Raw genomic sequence first — 19,523 nt, 5'->3', positions numbered from 1 at the left:
AATGCTTTCCTTTTCCTCTCTTCCCTCTCTCTGTCTTCTCTACACTTCTCTGAGTGTTCAGGTGATTTCTGTCTTCACCAGGTTGAGTCAATCAGGATGACAATGTTAATGTATTTGGGTTGGAGGTATTTTGGTTGTTCTCTGGGAAAAAACAAACAACAACAACAAACCCAGGACATATTGACCCTTGTTCTTCAGGAAAGGAGTATGCAGTAATATCAGAAGTTATAATAGTAATAGTAGAAAAAAGTCCATGAGCCCTGGTGTCACAATGGTTAAACCCTCATATGCTAATGGAAAGCTTGGTGTTTTGAACCCACCCAGTGGCTCCATGGGAGAAAGACTTGGCAATCTGCTTCCGTAAAGATTACAGCCAAGAAAACCCTTTGGGACAGTTCTGCTCTGTCACGTGGGGTTGCTATGAGTCAGAATTGACTTGACGGCACCCGACAACAACAAAAAAAAGTCACCTTACATTTGCATGTATTTATTTATCCCTTATCAAAAAAGATTTGAGTATATTTTACTTATTTTGAGATTTGTATATTTTGAAAGCATTTCACACTTACGGTATTATTTTATCTTCTGACCAACCCTGTGAGGTTCGTAGGATAATGACTTTTATTCATGGTGTACTTTCCCAGATTCCAAAATTGGAGTCCTGGAGAGTGGTATTAGCAGCATGTGTCATTCTCCCAGGATAGGGAGGTAGCTTGGCAAGCTCACACAGCACGTGGGCTGGAACCTTCTGCCTCTGTGCTTGGGATCTTCCCTGGGTCTTGGTTATTTTTGTCCTTTTTGTGCAACATCCTATTTCACTGGGAACTGGGACTTTAATATTTCTCCCCTTCCAGTTTTCTCCCTGAGTAACCTGGAGACATTCCTTCTACCTCCTCATCGTGGAATATTAAGAAGAGAATGTTGTCTAAGTGTACTGAGGTCACTACCTTGGTATCCTTCTGGGGACAGGAGGCTCTCAGGGAGAGCTTGGCTGAGAAGCCGTCCTGGTATGTTCCTGACCTCTGATGTCAATGACCACAAAGGGAGGAGGGAGGCAGCTTTTGTTTCTCAGTGTTTATATTTCTAAGGAAATTCATAACAAACCGTAAGGACTGTCAGCAGGGCCTAGCACTTCAAACTGTCTTCTAATAAGGGCTGTGATGTTAGAAAATGAGGGTCAAGAACCGCCCCTCAGAAACATTGTCTTCCTCCACTGATGCAGCCTGGGATATACAATGGCCTCACTGTTCCCATTCAGTTTCCTTGTCTCTCTCCTTTCTCTGCTCTTTTCTTCAGCATCTGTCTTGGTCTACCCAACTGTTGCCTTTTTGGGAAGATTTTCTCCCTGGGACTTTGTGGGCAGCTGGAATCAGAGATAAGGTGGGGGGTGGTTTGAAGAAAGAGACTGACTACCTCCTGCTGGAGAAGAATTGGGAGAAGTGGGCACGGACAGCACGAGCAATCTGGGCACAAAAACCTGAAGTACCTATGAGTTCTCCCCTCTGCCATTTTGTCCTTGGCCAGAGCTGGGTTTGGGGAAGGGTTTTTCATCTCCCTCAGAGACTTGGAGTGTCTATGATGTTCACTGTTGGCATATTGGAGCTGGGAAGGTTAAGTCCTACTTACTGTTTCCCATTGCTGACACCATTTCTCTACCCTCATACGTGTGAAGCTGAGAGAAAGAAGGAAGCTGCTTGCTTCCAAGGACCTCTTTTCACTTTTTGCCTGAGCCAGGGTAGTCCCCGTGCTCTTGGTGTTGCTCATGTTCCCATCCATGTGAGGAAGCCTCCAGCATATCAGGAGGACTAAATGGGAGAGGGAAAGAGACTTCGAGCATCGGGAGAGGTTTTGGGCTACAGAATCCTGGTTTTTTGAGTATGGAAGGCTCCTTGTGGCCCAGTCTCTATCTGGTAATACCACTACCAGGTCACTTGAGGGGGCTGAGGGGGCCGAGAAGGCAGGACATTAGCCATTCTTCCCCACACCAACACATTCCCATCTTGTATCCTGTTCTCTACCTGGGACATTCTTTGGTGTGACTCTTCCTGGGACCATCCTTTCCATACTCCTGCTGTTCTGCCTCGACCCTCACTTGATACATAATGTAATAAAACTTAGCATTTTATGGGGATAATTACAGTCAGACAATCTAGGTTAAAATCTATTCTGCTACTTTGCAACTTTGAGCAAGCTGCTTAACTTTTCCAAGCCTCAGACTCCTTACATGTAAAATTGGATTCCTCAGTTATAAAGCCTCCAAGTCCCAGGTTCCTCGCTGGTAAAATAATACTAGCTCCAACCCGACAAAACTGTCAGGAGGATTGTAATAATCCGTGTTAAGTGTTTATCACAGTGCCTGGCATACAGTAAGTGCTCAATAAATGTTGACAGTAGTTCTGGAATATTGGTATGGGTTATCCAGCTGATTCCTAGAAGTGGTTGTGAGAGAGGGTGGATAGCATTTTGGGGTAGAGGGCCTGAAGGCCTAGGTCTTGTAAAATAGGTCTAGGTGGGGGTTTTCCAGCTTTCTGGCCAGTTTCTGAAACCTGGCAAGGAGACTTCATGGCCATGTGCCCACACAGTGCTGGCTAAATTTGCTGAATGTCAGAGCAGGAAGGGACAGAAAATACCATGTTAGAGCTGAGGAAGCTAGAATTGGAAAGTTCAGGTAACCTGCCCTAGTGAGCAGCTAATAAGGCAAAATATTGTCCAATATAGTGCTGGGAGATGAGCCCCCAAGGTTGGAAGGCACTCAGAATACACAGTGACCACAACGATGGACTTGAGCACACCAACGATCATGAAGATGGTGTAGGACTGGGCAACATCTTGTTCTGTTGTGCATGGGAGTACGATGAGTTGGAGCTGACTCTGTGGCAACCAACAACAACAAAATAAGCAGAGCTAGGATTTAGTCTTGGCCAGTGTGCTCCCAAACTCTAAATTCTGACTCTTCACTGCCTTCTGATACTTCCTTCTCCTGTCTCCCTTGTGCTAAGCCCTGGGCTGGGTGCTGGGAATAGAGCGGGACCAAGACACACACAGCCTCTGCTCTCGTGACTCTGACAGCCTAGCCAGTGACTAACACAGCAGCTACCAAACCGTTTTGACCCTGACCTGTATAAAGAAATGTATTGTACACGTTATACTCCACTCCCATTATACAAACATTTCATGAAACAATATTTACTTTTACTGCGTGTGTGCTTTGATATTTTTTATTTGATTCGATTGCATTTTATTTAATAAAATGATGGTGAGATCCACTAAATTGATTTTGGGACTCATAAATGGGTTGCATTTCACAGTTTACATAAAATCTGAGTCTAACAGGCATCTTACTCCTGTTAGAAAACACCATGAAGGGACAGAAAACACCATGTCATCTCACCCGTTTGTCTTACAAGTGAGGAAACTGAGGCTCAAAGAAATTGCTTTGATGTTTTGATCAAGGATCCAAAACACCCTAGCTACCAATCCATGAACAGGCACTCATTCAGCTTTCCTGATGTCTCATTTCCCCCCTTCTGTTGCCTAGGGATTATCCTAGGAAGGTCACATCAGTTCATTTATAGTGGTTGAGCTCCAGAGGGCTGGGTAAACTCTAGGCCATTGGGAGGTAGCAGGGACTGCAGGAGGTAGAGGGCCACCAGAGCTCTAACCATAGTGTTTCTTCTTGACCTCCTGTGTTATAGGCTCTGCCTGTGGGTACGGCTCGCTGTAACTTGAAGGAGAACCTGCTGAAAGACAACTGTGCCCTGGAGTCCATCGAGTTTCCGATCAGTGAGGCCCGTGTACTGGAGGATAGACCCCTCAGTGACAAGGGCTCTGGAGACAGCTCCCAGGTTACTCAAGTCACTCCCCAGAAGATTGCGCTTCGGCTACGACCAGGTAGGGATGGGGTTCATCTCAAGGAGGGACCCCATACAGGTGGGCACAGGGCACAAGGTGTGAGCAGGAAGTTGTCTTAGGGAAGCAGCTCAGAAAGGATATGGGGTGGGAAAAAAAGGATAGGGGTGGGGAGACGTGGGCAGGAGAATGGAAGAAAATGGAAGGTATTGGAATTTGAAGCTGGAGATCTGAGTTGAATGTTGATTCCACCATATATTAGCTATTTGACCTCGGGCAAATTACTTAACTCTCCTGACATAGTAGGTACTCAAAAAATGTTTGTTACTTCTTTCCAGCAATGCCTGTTTTTACCTACCTTACAGCTTTGTGTTGAGATTCAAATTAGATATAGAATGAGAATGCAGTTTGTCAGCCCCTTTTTCCATGTGAGATTGAGGCAGAAACATGGGGGCAGAGGATCTGCAGTTGGAGGCAGGATTAGGGTAAGAGACAGGTTTTTTTAAGCATTGAGTACCTACTATGTGCAAGGCATGTTCAGAGAGGGGTGGACTCAATTCTTGCCTTTTACAGAGCCTGAAGTGTAGTAACTGCTAAAATCTCTATGACCCAGGGTGGGAGTAGCTTGAGACCCCGAGGTTTAGACAGATGGGGATTTAGAGAGGGTGGAAAATTTTAGAATGGGAAGGAAAAGGGTAAGTATAGGAAGGTCAAGAGATTGGAAGAGGAATAGAGTTTGCAAGGAGAGAGAAGGATCTGAGAACTTTCAGGTCTGGTTTGATCAAGCTGTTACTTAGTCCCAACTGCATCTAAATCCACTGATCAAGTCTCAGAGGGAGAAGAGAAGAACTAACATCCTGCTGTCTTCCAGACGATTCGAAGAATTTCTCCGTCCAAGTGCGGCAGGTGGAGGATTACCCTGTGGACATCTACTACTTGATGGACCTGTCCTACTCTATGAAGGATGATCTATGGAGCATCCAGAGCCTGGGTACAAACCTGGCTTCCCAGATGCGCAAACTCACCAGCAACCTGCGTATTGGCTTCGGGGCCTTTGTGGACAAACCTGTGTCACCATACATGTACATTTCTCCACCAGAGGCCCTCAAAAACCCTTGCTATGAGTAAGTCTCTCTCTGGAAGCGGGGGCAGCACCCTTCTCTATTGTCCCAGGCAGGACCAAGTCCTAGCACCTATTTCTAGCTCTTGGGCAGCTTTGTTGGCTGCCTGCTGGCCAAACCATATCTCCTCTCTACTTTTATCTTCGTGGCAAATGGGCTAGTCCATTGATCTGGAGTGTTGTGTCAGTAGAGTCCAAGGCTGCTTGGAGACCTGGAAAGAGAAAGTCATTAGAGAAATGAGGTAAGAAGTAGAGAGAAACTTATGGATCAATAAACAGAAGAATTATAATTTCAAAAGGATTGATTCTATTGTTCTCATCATCTTCCTTCTCATCATCAAGGGAGGAGCCCCGTTGTTGTTGTTTTTGTTGTTAGGTGCTGTCGAGTCGATTCCGACTCATAGCGACCCTATGCACAACAGAATGAAACACTGCCCGGTCCTGTGCCATCCTTACAATTGTTGTTATACTTGAACTCATTGTTGCATCCACCGTGTCAATCCACCTCGTTGAGGGTCTTCCTCTTTTCCGCTGACCCTGTACTCTGCCAAGCACAATGTCCTTCTCCAGGGACTGATCCCTCCTGACGACATGTCCAAAGTATGTAAGACGCAATCTCACCATCCTTGCCTCTAAGGAGCATTCTGCCTGCACTTCTTCCAAGACAGATTAGTTCGTTCTTTTGGCAGTCCATGGTATATTCAATATTCTTCGCCAGCACCGCAATTCAAAGGCGTCAACTCTTCTTCGGTCTTCCTTATTCATTGTCCAGCTTTCACATGCGTATGATGCGATTGAAAATACCGTGGCTTGGGTCAGGCGCACCTTAGTCTTCGGGGTGACATCGTTGCTCTTCAGCACTTTGAAGAGGTCCTTTGCAGCAGATTTATCCAGTGAAATGCCTCTTGATTTCTTGACTGCTGCTTCCATGGCTGTTGACTGTGGATCCAAGTAAAATGAAATCCTTGACAACTTCAATCTTTTCTCCGTTTATCATGATGTTGCTCATTGGTCCAGTTGTGAGGATTTTTGTTTTCTTTACATTGAGGTGTAATCCAACAGGTGTAATCTACAAGGTGAAAATCCAAGGAATTAAGTCCTAGAGGAATGTAAAAGAATGTAAATGACATTGAAGCCTTTAATAGTCTGTAAATTGATAGACTGTTTCTGTTGACCCCTTGGCTTATAACTGAATGACTTATTATTTACGTAGTTGGTGGAGACTGCACAAATCCATGGATTGTAATAATTTAAAATGACGGTTATTATTGAGCCTGACAAGGTGTGAATTTACTCTTTAGTTTTCAAAGTTATGTGATGTGGCTTTTAACCTTCTGTTGGGGTTGTAAGGTTCCCCAATAAAGACACCAGTCATCAATTAACAAATAAGCCATTAGGGTACAGAAATGCCCCTGTTGGCCTAATTTAGCGATTTATTGATGGTTCAAAAGCATTAACTTCTTGATAAACTTTTGCTTTATTGTTGTGTTAGTGTTGCTTTAGAGAAGTGTTAAGTATAAGATGCTAGCAACAACAGTTAGAGCTTTTTCTAAGTGCTTTACACATATTAACTCCTTTAAGCCTCACAACAACTCTTAGGAGATACATGTGCTAATATTGTCCCCTTTTTAAAGTTTAGGTTTAAGGAGCTTGCGTAAATTCCCATGACTAATAAATGGTGGGATTGGGATTTGAATCCAAGGAGCCTGTTTTCACAGCTCATTCTCTTATCCCCCTAGACTAACTGGAGGAAAGGTTGATGTGATGACTCAGGTAATTTGAAGTTTGGAGGCTAAACTGGCTGGGTTATATGTATAGAACTGGCCTGAGCATACCACTATACTTCCTTTCCTTTCCATTCCCTATTCTACCTTTTCCATCAGAGTGTGCCTAAATTGTCTCCCATTCCTCCCCAGTATGAAGACCACCTGCTTGCCCATGTTTGGCTACAAACACGTGCTGACACTAACTGACCAGGTGACCCGCTTCAATGAGGAGGTGAAGAAGCAGAATGTGTCACGAAACCGAGATGCCCCAGAGGGTGGCTTTGATGCCATCATGCAGGCTACAGTATGTGATGTGAGTATGGATGGCTTGGTGTACCAGGTGTGGCTGGCATAGACAAAAATGGGAAGGTAGTGGCTCAACCCTGGAGATTTCTGGTGTGAAGTTGGAGAAAGGAATGGAACAAAGCTGTGGGTAGGTATGAGCAATAGCCACCTCTGCTTGTATTCACTCCCTGGCCAGAGCTGACATTCGTTGAACCTCAGTGGTCACAGATATTTTCTGGGGAGAGCATCTTCCCACCTTCTCTGGAAGTATTTCCAAGTCAAAGCTGGGTTGACGTAACCTAAAGAAGGTGGGCAGATGTTGAGATGGAATTTCTTTTAGCCCAGCCCAGGTTTGCGGGTACAGGTGGGTTTCTAGATGGACGATATGACTGTCATTGGAAGAATTATGTGTGTAATTGAAAAGGGTATCATTCAGCTATTTGAACTAATCAGCTGTGAGACTGTTTTCTAAGATAACATAAACCCTTGAGTTGCAAGGCACCAGTTTGGGTTCTAAGGACTAGGACTGAGGCCCTTCGCCAAGAAAACTTGTCCAGCCCTTCAGGCGGGGAGGTCTTGAGTCTTTGTTTTCTACCAATGCATGACTAAAATTGCTTTATCTCCTTTGCCTTTTTTTAAACAGGAAAAGATTGGTTGGAGAAACGATGCATCTCACTTGCTGGTGTTTACCACTGATGCCAAAACTCATATAGCACTGGATGGAAGGCTGGCAGGAATTGTCCAACCCAATGATGGGCAGTGCCACATTGGCAGTGACAACCATTACTCTGCATCCACTACCATGGTGAGATCTCTGGCACCGTCTCTGGTCCCTATTCTTTATGAACGTGAAAATGGCAGCGCTTCCCCTGGGCAGGGTGTAGGACCCAGTTTCAACTTGCCCTCCCCAACTGGAACCCTCATCCAGGGTATAACCTGCACAAGCATTGGCAATGGCCCTGTTTTTACTTACTAATCTGTCATGAGCAATTTCACATGGGTATCACCACATTCTTATAAGAAATCTTCTCGCATATCAATGGCCCTGACAGTGGTCATTGTCAGCTCCACCTCCACCAGCACCAGTAATAGCATCATGGCATCCAGAACAAACCCAAAGGACTTTCACAGGTTCAGCTGGGAAGAAGCCTTTCCTCTCTACTCTGCCCTGATTATCCCCTTCTTGGAATACTGTCCTCACTTGTGGTTATTGGAAGAAGGTAGAGGAAAAAAGGATAAAGATCATCAAAAACATAGAGAGCACGTCTCATAAGGAAAAGTTAAAGCGATCAGAGCCATTTATCTTGATGAAAAGAAGGCTAAAGGATGATTTAGTTGATATGTGAGATTTCATATAATGATGTGGTGAAACCCATGTGAAATTGTTCATGACAGATCAGTAAGTAAACACAATTAAGCCCGTGCATACCATGCTTACTAGTTAATCTGCCCCTTCACGGGATACATGATTAGTGCCAAATGGGTGGCACAGTCACTAATGGCTGTAGGTACTCAGAGGAAAGCTCATCATGAGCTGGGATGGTCAAGGAAGGCTTCCTGGAGGTGAGACTTGAGCTGTGTCCTAAGGAAGGATGCCACTCCAGATGGGAGAAAGGGAGTGTTCCAGGTCAGTGGTAAGTGAACTTGGGAGAGTGGTGAGTGAATGGTTGGAAAGTTGAGACCACATGGGGGAGGATCATGAGTACCCAGGCCAAGGTATTTCTTAGTAACTTCAAAACAATGAGAACTTAGGCATGGCTGGATACTGTGCTCTTTTTATTAGTAATTACACAGCCAGACACCGTGCAAAAGTACTGTCTGCCCTTTAAAATGATCATGATGTATTCTAAGTTTTTCATGGCATATCATTATTAAAGGTGAATACAAATAATAGCTTTCAAGAGCTGCTCGATGCTGATTAAATTGAACTGTTCTGCTATTTGATATGCTAGTTGCTTGTATTATGGCTTCCAAATGCAATATTGAAGTTGCTGTGGTCATAGTGAACGCTCAATAAATTAATGACTTTGAAAAACAGTGAGACCCAGCCCCATGCTTGTCCAGTGGAATCTGCTCCTAAGTGTTAATGCATTGAATTAGAGTAGGAAGAATAAGGTGCTCAATTTTGGCACCATCAGTCTGTAACTCTTCATCTGTCCCCGAAGTTCGCAATTGGGTTTGGTACCAGAGGAGCTGCTACTTACCTTCTTGCCCTACTTTGATCATGGGGTGAAAAGGTTTAAGTACTACCACTGTCTGGCCCACAGCCTGAGTCAGCTAAGTTCTGAGACTTGGGATCCAGGAATACTATGTGGATTTCTCTGTTGTTGTTAGGTGCTATCAAGTCAATTTTGACTCACGGTGACCCCATGTAACTGCCTCACAGGGTTTTCTAGGCTGTAATCTTTACAGGAGTAAATTACCAGGTCTTCTTCCCATGGAGCTGCTGGGTGGGTTTGAACTACCAGCCTTCTGGTTAGAAGCTGAGCACCACCAGGTTTCTCTACTAACCTCCAATTCTTTTTTTTTTTTTTTTTTTTTAAGGATTATCCCTCCCTGGGGCTGATGACTGAGAAACTGTCCCAAAAAAACATCAATTTAATCTTTGCAGTGACTGAAAATGTAGTCAATCTCTACCAGGTGACCATACCTTTGGGGCTTCCTGGAGTGGGGCCTATGATGGGTGGACCTGAACCAGGAAGCCAGTCCAGGGGAGTCTGCACTTGGATGATTGTCCCATGGCAGCATTGTTCATGATCCCCAACCAGGAAAGCCCTTCTTCCAACCCGTTTCCCAGGAGCTAAAGATTCTTCTCTGTGGGCCTCTCTCCTCCAACCGTGACCCTATAAGGAGGGGTGTGTTGGTATTCTCAGTGCTGGAGGGGCAGTAATTTAGTGGGGTGTGAGGTATGAAAGGTTCTTTATACTTTTGCTCAGGGCTGAAAAATTACTGGTAGTGACAAGTGAAATATTCAATGCTTTTTCCTAATCTTCATTTCAAAACCTTCAATCTGATTTGGGGAGGGCCTTTGGAGACCACCACCTTCCTCTGGTAAGTCCTGGGCATCTTTATTTTCCTTTCCAGAATTACAGTGAACTTATCCCAGGGACCACAGTGGGGGTTCTCTCCAAAGACTCCAGCAACGTCCTCCAGCTCATCGTTGACGCCTATGGGGTGAGTGCCTTCAGTGGGGAATAGACCTGCTGAGAGTTCATCTCACTTAGTATTTCCCAGAAGGGCTCAAATTTGAGGGTACTGGCTTCCAGTCTACCGCATGGCTTTACTGCCACTGTAACAACAGCTTAGGGGTAGTGTCTGACCTCCTCCAACCCCACAAGGAGAAAGGAGAACCAAGGTCAACTGCCCAAGACTGATTCCTATGAGGCTGAGGTCAGGCACACCTCCTCTTTTGGCTATCTTTACCAACTCTGACACCAAACATGCCTCCCACAGCACTCTCTACTGGGTTCGATAATACATTGTAATGGCCACAGAGAACTCACTAGACCATACTCAAAATTATGGGGTTTATTAGGGAAGTAACATTTACAATTCAGGCTCAGGGATATAGTTCTTTCATCAGGACTGCTTCTTCCCAGCCATGCTCATAGACACACTTCTCCCTGGCCCTAGGCCCTCGCCCAAAGGCAACTCAGCTTTCTCTCTCCACGGGCTGAGAAGCCCACCTTGCCCTCGCCTGCTGCCAGGTGTCTCCTCTTGGTCTCTACTTCCGTGGCGGTGGCGGTGGCGGTGGCGGTGGCGGTGGCGGTGGCGGTGGCGGTGGCGGTGGCGGTGGCGGTGGCGGTGGCGGTGGCGGTGGCGGTGGCGGTGGCGGTGGCGGTGGCGGTGGCGGTGGCGTGGCGGGCTCCTCCTCCCTGCTTTGGAATTGGCTCTCTTTTAAGGCAAAACTGACCAATCCCCTTTGTAGGCCACAATTACCCTATCACACAATCACCTGGGTGGGAGTTACAAGACCATGGCTAGAAAGGCCACACACAAAAGTAATTAATTGTACCCCACTGCCTTTCTCTTATTTCCCCAGAGGTCAGGCAGTGGCCAGCACTGAAGGGGGATGCAGCCTTCCAATGAAGAAATGTCTCAGAAAGGAATGCCAGAGGATAGCAGGGACAAGGGGTAGGGAGTTTAGAGGAGGTGGAAAGGAGAGAGGGGATGTGGCTGGGAATTGTGGTTAGATGAGAAGAGAGCGGGGCTCTGAGATGGTGGGGTTCAGAGTGACGGAACAATGGGCTCAGCAATAGGGAAAAAGAAGGAGCTGATTCATGGGGAAGGCAAGGCTCAATAAAAATTAGACAGTTACTACCCAAGAGCACCCCCACTTTGTGCACCCGTGAGGCCTGCAAGAGGGTGTTGCTGGTTTAGATTTTATCCACACTCACCTTGATAGAAATGGGGACCGGGAGAGGGAGCAGTTTCCTGGACAGGAAATAGAGCAGGAAACAGAAGCCCCTGAAGTACTCTACAGGCTTCCAGGTAAACCTCAGCATCTGGCACAGCCAGGGTGAGTCTAGGGCTTGGGACAGAACTGGCTCAAGTATATTTCCTCTCAGCCCAATCCCTTGCCTTCTTTTCGTCCTCTTCTGCTTAGAAAATCCGCTCTAAAGTAGAGCTGGAAGTGCGTGACCTCCCTGAGGAGTTGTCTCTATCCTTCAACGCCACGTGCCTCGACAACGAGGTCATCCCAGGCCTCAAGTCTTGTGTTGGACTCAAGATTGGAGACACGGTGAGGTGGGCTGGGCTGGGGTGAACCTGCAGCTCTGACCCTGCCTGTGCTCCAGAGATTTGTGGAAACCGCCACCCCCTTCCTTCCTTGTATCTTCTTCCTGAAGGTCATCACAAGTTAGATGTAACGGAGCTGCCAACCTTTTCCTCTGAGGCTTCTGTTGCCCAGAACTCCTCTCTATCTGTTAAGTGAGCTTTACTTTCAGGGTTTTTTTTTTTTTAATTTACAGTTAGTATGCCTATGTTTGTTTACGCAGAGCTGATTGCAAATGAAAATATTTCTAACCTTCAGCCCCTAACCAGTCCCCAGCCCTCCCCCGAGGCAATGCCTTTTTCCCTCACATGACCAATGTAAAATGGCAGTGTCATCTATTCCATAAATATTTATTGAGACTATGTGCCAGGCATGGAGCCCTGGTGGCACAACGGTCGAGTACTTGGCTGCTAACCGAGAGGTTGGTGATTCGAACCCACCCAGCAGCTGTGCGGGAGAAAGACCTGGTGATCTGCTTCTGTAAAGATTACAGCCTAGAAAACCCTATTGGGCAGTTATACTCTGTGACATGGGGTCGCTATGAGTCGAAATCGACTAGACAGCCCCTAACAACAACAACAATATGTGCCAGGCATTGTCCTAGCCACTGAAGGCACAACAGCAAATACTTGCCCTCAAGGAACTGAAACATGCATATGTTCGTTTTGCCCCTGGGGTCCCTCCAGGGCTTTCCTTATTGATTTATTCTTTGCTTTTGCCTAAGAGGAGAGGGGTGGGTGGGTACAGAGGGCAAGGGAGTTCCTGGGCATGCTTACACACACCCCATGCAAGAATCGTTGGCCTGCAACGTGCTTGCTTGCATGAGTGATGAAATATGATGGGACATTGGACATTAGATCCTAAGCCTGGGTTGGCCACTGTGTGACATTGTGTGGTGCAAAATAGTGCTTTGTGTGTCTTGCCGATATTGTGTAATCAGTGCAGTTAGTTGGCCAGAGCAGAGTATTCACAAGATGACAGGCTCTGTTTTGCTTGGGCCGGCCTATTTCACATGTGGATTTAAAAAGCAGCTCTTTATTTTATGACTGTAAGCTGTGCTGCTGAACCCAGCCAGATATATCATGACCGCACAACTGTCCAGTGCACTTGTATTGCTTTGTAGCCTTTGGTAGTAGGAAGGCTGAGGAACCTCAGATCCTGGAAGGATGAGACTGGGTACTCCTTGGTAGGGCCAGGATGGCTGCTTTTCCTCCAGCGCCCACCCTTGTCTATATGAGATCTTGCTTTTCATCCAGGTGAGCTTCAGCATTGAGGCCAAGGTACGTGGCTGCCCTCAGGAGAAGGAGAAGTCCTTCACCATCAAGCCTGTGGGCTTCAAAGACAGCCTCACCGTCCAGGTCACCTTCGACTGTGACTGTGCCTGCCAGGCCCAGGCCCAGCCTCACAGCCCCCGCTGCAACAATGGCAATGGGACCTTCGAGTGTGGTGTGTGCCGCTGTGAGCCTGGCTGGCTGGGGACCCAGTGCGAGTGCTCAGAGGAGGACTACCGCCCCTCCCAGCAGGATGAGTGCAGCCCCCGGGGGGGCCAGCCCCTCTGCAGCCAGCGCGGAGAGTGCCTGTGTGGCCAGTGTGTCTGCCACAGCAGTGACTTTGGCAAGATCACGGGCAAATACTGCGAGTGTGATGACTTCTCCTGTGTCCGATACAAGGGGGAGATGTGCTCGGGTGAGTGGAACTGCATGATCCACTGGTCCCTGTTACACACATACTCTGGAAGCAGGCCAACGGCTTGAGGTGGGCACACAGGAACGCCTAGGGGACAGAGGTTAGTGGATGGTGTTCCACTCCAATGGCAGAACAAAAACACTCCCGTGTCCTTGCTTGTGGGGGTACGAGAAAGGTGAAATGTCCTCTACTTCCACAGTGCTCCAGAACAGCAGGGGAAGGAGCAGGGAAACCTCAAGGTGAACATTGCTTTTTTCTTTTATCTGCTCCCTTTGCTGATTTTTTCAAGTCTCTGATTCCTAATCTTTTGAGTATAAGAACCAACCCCTTTTTAAGGTTAAAAAAAATCGCTGATTGATAGTAATTATATTTCTTAGTACTTATAGATTTAGAAAATACATGATATCAGAAAGTATACTAAAGTTAGTAAAAATTTTATATGAATTTATCTTTTCATTACAAGAGACTTGGAAAATAGTAGCATATATGTATATAGTTAGATATAATATACTTAGAACAATGCCTGGCAAATAGTAAGCTCTTGTTAAATGTTAGCACTATTTGATTCTTACTGTTACTACCACCAATACTTTTTTGGATTCTAAATCTGTGCTGTCCAATATGGTAGCTGTATATGGCTATAACATTTAATTTCATCAAAATTAAATTAAAAATTCTGTTCCTCTTTTGCTAAACTGTCGCATGTGGCTGGTGGCTACCGTATTGAGTAGTGCAGATATAGAACATTTCAAGATTGCAGAAAGTTTTTTAGGATAGTACCATAGAGATTCCCAGCCAGCAGACTGAGGATTACCACTTTGAGCCTTTCTACCCTTTGGGATGCTGAGTTGTTCTTCTCATTACGAACTTCAGTAAAATCTTGAGGCCCACTGATAATCCCAGGCAGGTTTCTCATTGCCCCAAAGACCATTCACTGGGTACTTCCCCAGCTAGGAGAGTTGAACTAATTTTAATGTAGTCTTGTTATGTGCAGACATACAGACAACACTGTCAGAGGGAAAATAGGCAGTTTGAGTTGTTCCTGGGGCACTGGAGATAGATTTTTTGCTGGGCTATAACTACTGTGGCTTAATACCTCTTGTGACACAGATTGATGGCAGACATTGGCACGTTGGTTGGATTGGGTTATGAGTATATTCTATGCCCAGTGCAACAGAGAGATTTTAATTGGCTCTTACGGTGATCAAATCCCTGACCCAATCGGCTTCATTAGCATTGGGTTCTGACAGCTGAGCTAATCCACAGAGATGTTCACTTTAATGTTAACATCAGTCTTGATTGGAAAAGCTTGATTAGAAAGGTAATCCTCTGTGTTCTAAAGCATGCCAAAATAATATGAAAGAACTCCTTTTTATTATTTACACATTGTTTTCTTTATTCATGCCAAGAGAGTTTGAGAGAGAGATTAGAGGAAAGAGATATCATAGAGTTTTGGGGAGAGAAGTCGGGTACACACAGATGTACACATACAGCAGCAGTAAATTTCAGTACATTTCAACACTGAACAGTATTTATGCCGTAAGTACCAAAGAAATGGCTAAGTTTGAGGTAGGAGACTCATGGGGAGAGGGCTGGGACTAAGGGGGAGAAAGAGGGTTGCCCTAGGAGAAGAGGTCCCGGGGATGAAGGGAGTCCAGCTCCCCTCCCTGGCCTGGTCTGGTGTGAGGCACTATGGGAGGGAGCCTGGCCAGAGTGTTTCCTTTGGCTGCCAGCCCCATCGAAGCCACGAAACAAAGCTACCCGGGTGAGCAGCCCTGGTTCCTGCCTCCTGGCAGTGCAACAACTGCTTGTCTTCAGTGTCCTCCAGCCTAACTCATGAGGAAACCCCAGGCAGCTGCTCCAGAGGTGTTGGTGCCCAGCTGGTGTGAGTTCTGGGCCCTGTGGAGCTTTCATCACATCCTCCAGTGACAGGCACCTGGGGACACACACTCCTTGAGCTCCTGCTCTGAGCCAGGCACTAGGGCACTAGGTCATTGTGGATGAACAGGAGGTCATGATTCCTGACATCTAGGAGCTTACAGCCCAGCTTGTCATCGTCCCTGCCCAGAGCTGCTGGCTCTGTGATCTGCCCTTTGCCGCAAGTGGGGGCTTATGAGGTGGAGTGCGATGTATTGGCCAATTGAGCTAAATGTTCCCCGAGAGCACCGTAGGGACCAATTCTGAGAACCACTAGTAGAGCAGTGGTTCTCAAAATTTATTATTATAAAATGTATATTCTGATTCAGTATAACTGGGGGTGGGAATGCAAATTCTCAGCAGGGGTTTGAACCAGAACTAGCCGTTTCGAAGCCCTGATTGGAATCAACTGGAAGGCAACCAACAGCAACAACCCTTTAATTTATCTAAGGATGATTCACAACACAAGGCAGAATCTACTGGTTCCAGAAGTGAGGTGTCCTCAGGGAGAGTTTTAGGAATCCACTGGAGAGAGGCCTATTGCGGACAGGAGAGGACTGGGAGGCTTTACGGATGAGAGGGGATGTCTGGTAAATCTCAAGGAAGAATTGGCTTATAAAGGAGAGGTGTGGAGTGGCATGTCAGAGCTCAGAAGGCCTAGCTGCACAGGGAGAATGATTGCATTCCCTCTGATTTAAGAAGCCTGCTCTGCCTCCCTCTCTCCTTTCCCTTTACTTCCTCAGTTCTCTTCTTCTTTCTCCCCTTTCTCATATTCTTTTTCTTCATTTCTTACCCAGCTCTTCTGACTTCCTTGCAGACCCAGGCTCAGCCTCCCTTTTGCTGGAGGAGCGCCAGTTCTGTGACACTACCACACTGTGGCTTGCTTTAAGGGCGGACTCTGTCAAGGCTTAGGGTCAGCCTGCTGACCTCACTTCCTGACCTCACTCCCTGGCTGGCCTGGCAGTCTTCTTCTCAGAGGCTACTTTGTTTAGCTTCACAAAGGAAATACTATGGGACAAGGGTTCCTGAGGAGGCTGAGGCCTCTGAGTGCTACCAGCCCTCTGTGGTATTGACCTTTCCCTCTCTGTGAGCCATGGCCAAAGGCAGGGTGTACTAGACACCGTGGGGTCCGCTCTTTTTTTTTTTTTTCTTTAAATAATTTTTATTCTTTAAGTGAAGGTTTACAAGTCAAGTCAGTCTCTCACACAAAAACCCATATACGCCTTGCTACACACTCCCGATTACTCTCCCCCTAATGAGACAGCCTGCTGTCTCCCTCCACTCTCTCTTTTCGTGTCCTTTTCGCCAGCTTCTAACCCTCTTCACCCTCTCATCTCCCCTCCAGGCAGGAGATGCCAACATAGTCTCAAGTGTCCACCTGATCCAAGAAGCTCACTCCTCACCAGCATCCCTCTCCAACCCATTGTCCAGTCCAATCCATGTCTGAAGAGTTGGCTTCAGGAATGGTTCCTGTCCTGGGCCAACAGAAGGTCTGGGGGCCGTGACCACCAGGGTCCTTCCAGTCTCAGTCAGACCATTAAGTTTGGTCTTACGAGAATTTGGGGTCTGCATCCCACTGCTCTCCTGCTCCCTCAGGGGTTCTCTGTTGTGTTACCTGTCAGGGCAGTCCTCGGTTGTAGCCAGGCACCATCTAGTTCTTCTGGTCTCAGGATGATGTAGTCTCTGGTTCATGGAGCCCTTTCTGTCTCTTGGGCTCGTAATCGCCTTGTGTCCTTCATTCTCCTTTGATCCAGGTGGGTTGAGACCAATTGATGCATCTTAGATGGCTGCTTGCTAGCGTTTAAGACCCCAGACACCACTCTTCAAAGTGGGATGCAGAATCTTTTGTTAATAGCTCTTATTATGCCAATTGACTTAGATGTCCCCTGAACCCATGGTCCCCAGACCCCTGCCCCTGCTATGCTGGCCTTCGAAGCATTCAGTTTATTCAGGAAACTTCTTTGCTTTTGGTTTAGTCCAATTGTGCTGACCTCCCCTGTATTGTGTGCTGTCTTTCCCTTCACCTAAAGTAGTTCTTATCTACTATCTAGTGAATACCCCTCTCCCACCCTCCCTCCCTCCCCCCTCTTGTAACCACAAAAGAATGTTTTCTTCTAAGTTTAAACTCTTTCTCAAGTTCTTATAATAGTGGACTTATACAATATTTGTCCTTTTGCAACTGACTAATTTCACTCAGCATAATGCCTTCCAGGTTCCTCCATGTTATGAAATGTTTCACAGATTCATCACTGTTCTTTATCGATGCGTAGTATTCCATTGTGTGAATATACCATAAATTATTTATCCATTCATCCTTTTGATGGGCATCTTGGTTGCTTCCATCTTTTTGCTATTGTAAACAGTGCTGCAATAAACATGGGTGTGCATATATCTGTTTGTGTAAAGGCTCTTGTTTCTCTAGGACATATTCCAAGGAGTGGGATTGCTGGATCGTACAGTAGTTCTCTTTCTAACTTTTTAAGGAAGTGCCAAATCGATTTCCAAAGTGGTTGTACCATTTGACATTCCCGCCAGCAGTGTAGAAGTGTTCCAGTCTCTCCACAGCCTCTCCAACATTTATTATTTTGTGTTTTTTGGATTAATGCCAGCCTTGTTGGAGTGAGATGAAATCTCATTGTAGTTTTGATCTGCATTTCTCTAATGGCTAATGATCATGAACATTTCCTCATGTATCTGTTAGCTACCTGAATGTCTTCTTTAGTGAAGTGTCTATTCATATCTTTTGCCCATTTTTTCATAGGGTTATTTGTCTTTTTGTAGTTGAGTTTTTGCAGTATCATGTAGATTTTAGAGATCAGGTGCTGATCAGAAATGTCATAGCTAAAAACTGTTTCCCAGTCTGTAGGTAGTCTTTTTACTCTTTTGGTGAAGTCTTTGGATGAGCGTAAGTGTTTGATTTTTAGGAGCTCTCTGTTATCTAGTTTTTCTTCTGTGTTCTTTATAATGTTTTCTATACTGTTTATGCCATGTATTAGGGCTCCTAAAGTTGTCCCTATTTTTTCTTCCATGATCTTTATCGTTTTAGATTTTATATTTAGGTCTTTGATCCATTTTGAATGTTTTTGTGCATGGAGTTGAGGTATGGGTCTTGTTTCATTTTTCTGCAGATGGATATCCAGTTATGCTAGCACCATTTGCTAAAAAGACTGTCTTCTCCCCATTTAACTGTTTTGGGGCCTTTGTCAAATATCAACTGCTCATATGTGGATGCATTTATGTCTGGATTCTCAGTTCTGTTCCATTGGTCCATGTATCTGTTGTTGTACCAGTACCAGGCTGTTTTGACTACTGTGGCTGTATAATAGGTTCTAAAATCAGGTAAAGTAAGGCCTCCCACTTTGTTCTTCTTTTTCAGTAATGCCTTATTTATCTGGGGCCTCTTTCTGTGGGCCCACTCTTAATTTCTTACCCGCTTCCTCTGACCTTCCTGCAGACCCAGGCTCAGCCTCCCTTTTGCTGAAGGAGTGCCAGTCCTATGACACTGGATGGCACAGACATCCCTCAGCTACTGTGAGGGTTCGCTGCTGATAGCTCACAGCTGCCCCTTCTATGCAGAATTGGCCTCAGCTGACAGGTAGTGCCTAGTGCCCACATGTTGGCCAATGACTGATGGGTTGTTCTTAGTTGCTGTCGAGTTGATTCCGACTCATGGCAATTCCATGTGTGCAGAGTAGAACCATTCCAGTGGGTTTTCAAGGCTGTCACCTTTCAGAAGCAGTTTTCCAGGTCTGTCTTCCAAGGAGCCTCTGGGTGGGTTTGAACCTTCAACCTTTTGGGTAGTAGTCCAGCGATTAACCATTTGTGTCAGCTAGGGACTTCTGACTGATGGCTAAAATGCTACTAAAGGCTCAAGGTGGGACTAGCTCTGTGATGCTGCTCATGCTACAGAGCCCACTGTGGGATTAGCTGAAGTGAGTCTCTGGCTGAGGCCACATTTCTGCCAGCTTTTAACTCCTGCTCTATCCTGCTTGCCTCCTTTCTCCCTTCCACTTCCCCAGCAAATCACTTAAACAAGAATCCTTGCCTCAAACTGTACTTCTGGACAACCCAACCTAAGACAACAGACCTTTCTTTCCCCATCCCTTGTTAGCCCAACACCCCTGCT

At 46.0% G+C, this 19,523-nt stretch overlaps 1 protein-coding gene and 1 non-coding gene across 4 annotated transcripts in view; both read left to right on the top strand.

The window, feature by feature from the left end:
* Positions 1-19,523, top strand: part of ITGB3 (integrin subunit beta 3) — a 53,635-nt gene that overhangs the window by 20,401 nt on the left and 13,711 nt on the right. For 2 of the 3 annotated variants that reach the window (XM_064270968.1, XM_064270969.1), the window contains exons 3-10: positions 3,696-3,891; positions 4,721-4,973; positions 6,886-7,048; positions 7,664-7,825; positions 9,565-9,660; positions 10,105-10,194; positions 11,627-11,766; positions 13,056-13,480. In XM_064270968.1, the coding sequence (XP_064127038.1) occupies positions 3,696-3,891; positions 4,721-4,973; positions 6,886-7,048; positions 7,664-7,825; positions 9,565-9,660; positions 10,105-10,194; positions 11,627-11,766; positions 13,056-13,480 (1,525 nt within the window). The remainder of the gene's footprint in view (positions 1-3,695; positions 3,892-4,720; positions 4,974-6,885; positions 7,049-7,663; positions 7,826-9,564; positions 9,661-10,104; positions 10,195-11,626; positions 11,767-13,055; positions 13,481-19,523) is intronic. The other variant, XM_064270970.1, reaches the window with a different exon arrangement.
* On the top strand, positions 8,773-8,909 carry LOC111751819 (small nucleolar RNA SNORA15). The gene has a single exon (XR_002786900.2). It is a non-coding gene; the product is annotated as a small nucleolar RNA SNORA15 (small nucleolar RNA).

The sequence above is a fragment of the Loxodonta africana genome, chromosome 18 (assembly GCF_030014295.1).
Source record: "Loxodonta africana isolate mLoxAfr1 chromosome 18, mLoxAfr1.hap2, whole genome shotgun sequence".
In the NCBI taxonomy this organism is placed as follows: domain Eukaryota; kingdom Metazoa; phylum Chordata; class Mammalia; order Proboscidea; family Elephantidae; genus Loxodonta; species Loxodonta africana.
The sequence above is the reverse complement of the archived record's forward strand: the minus strand, read 5'-3'. Positions and strand labels throughout refer to the sequence as shown.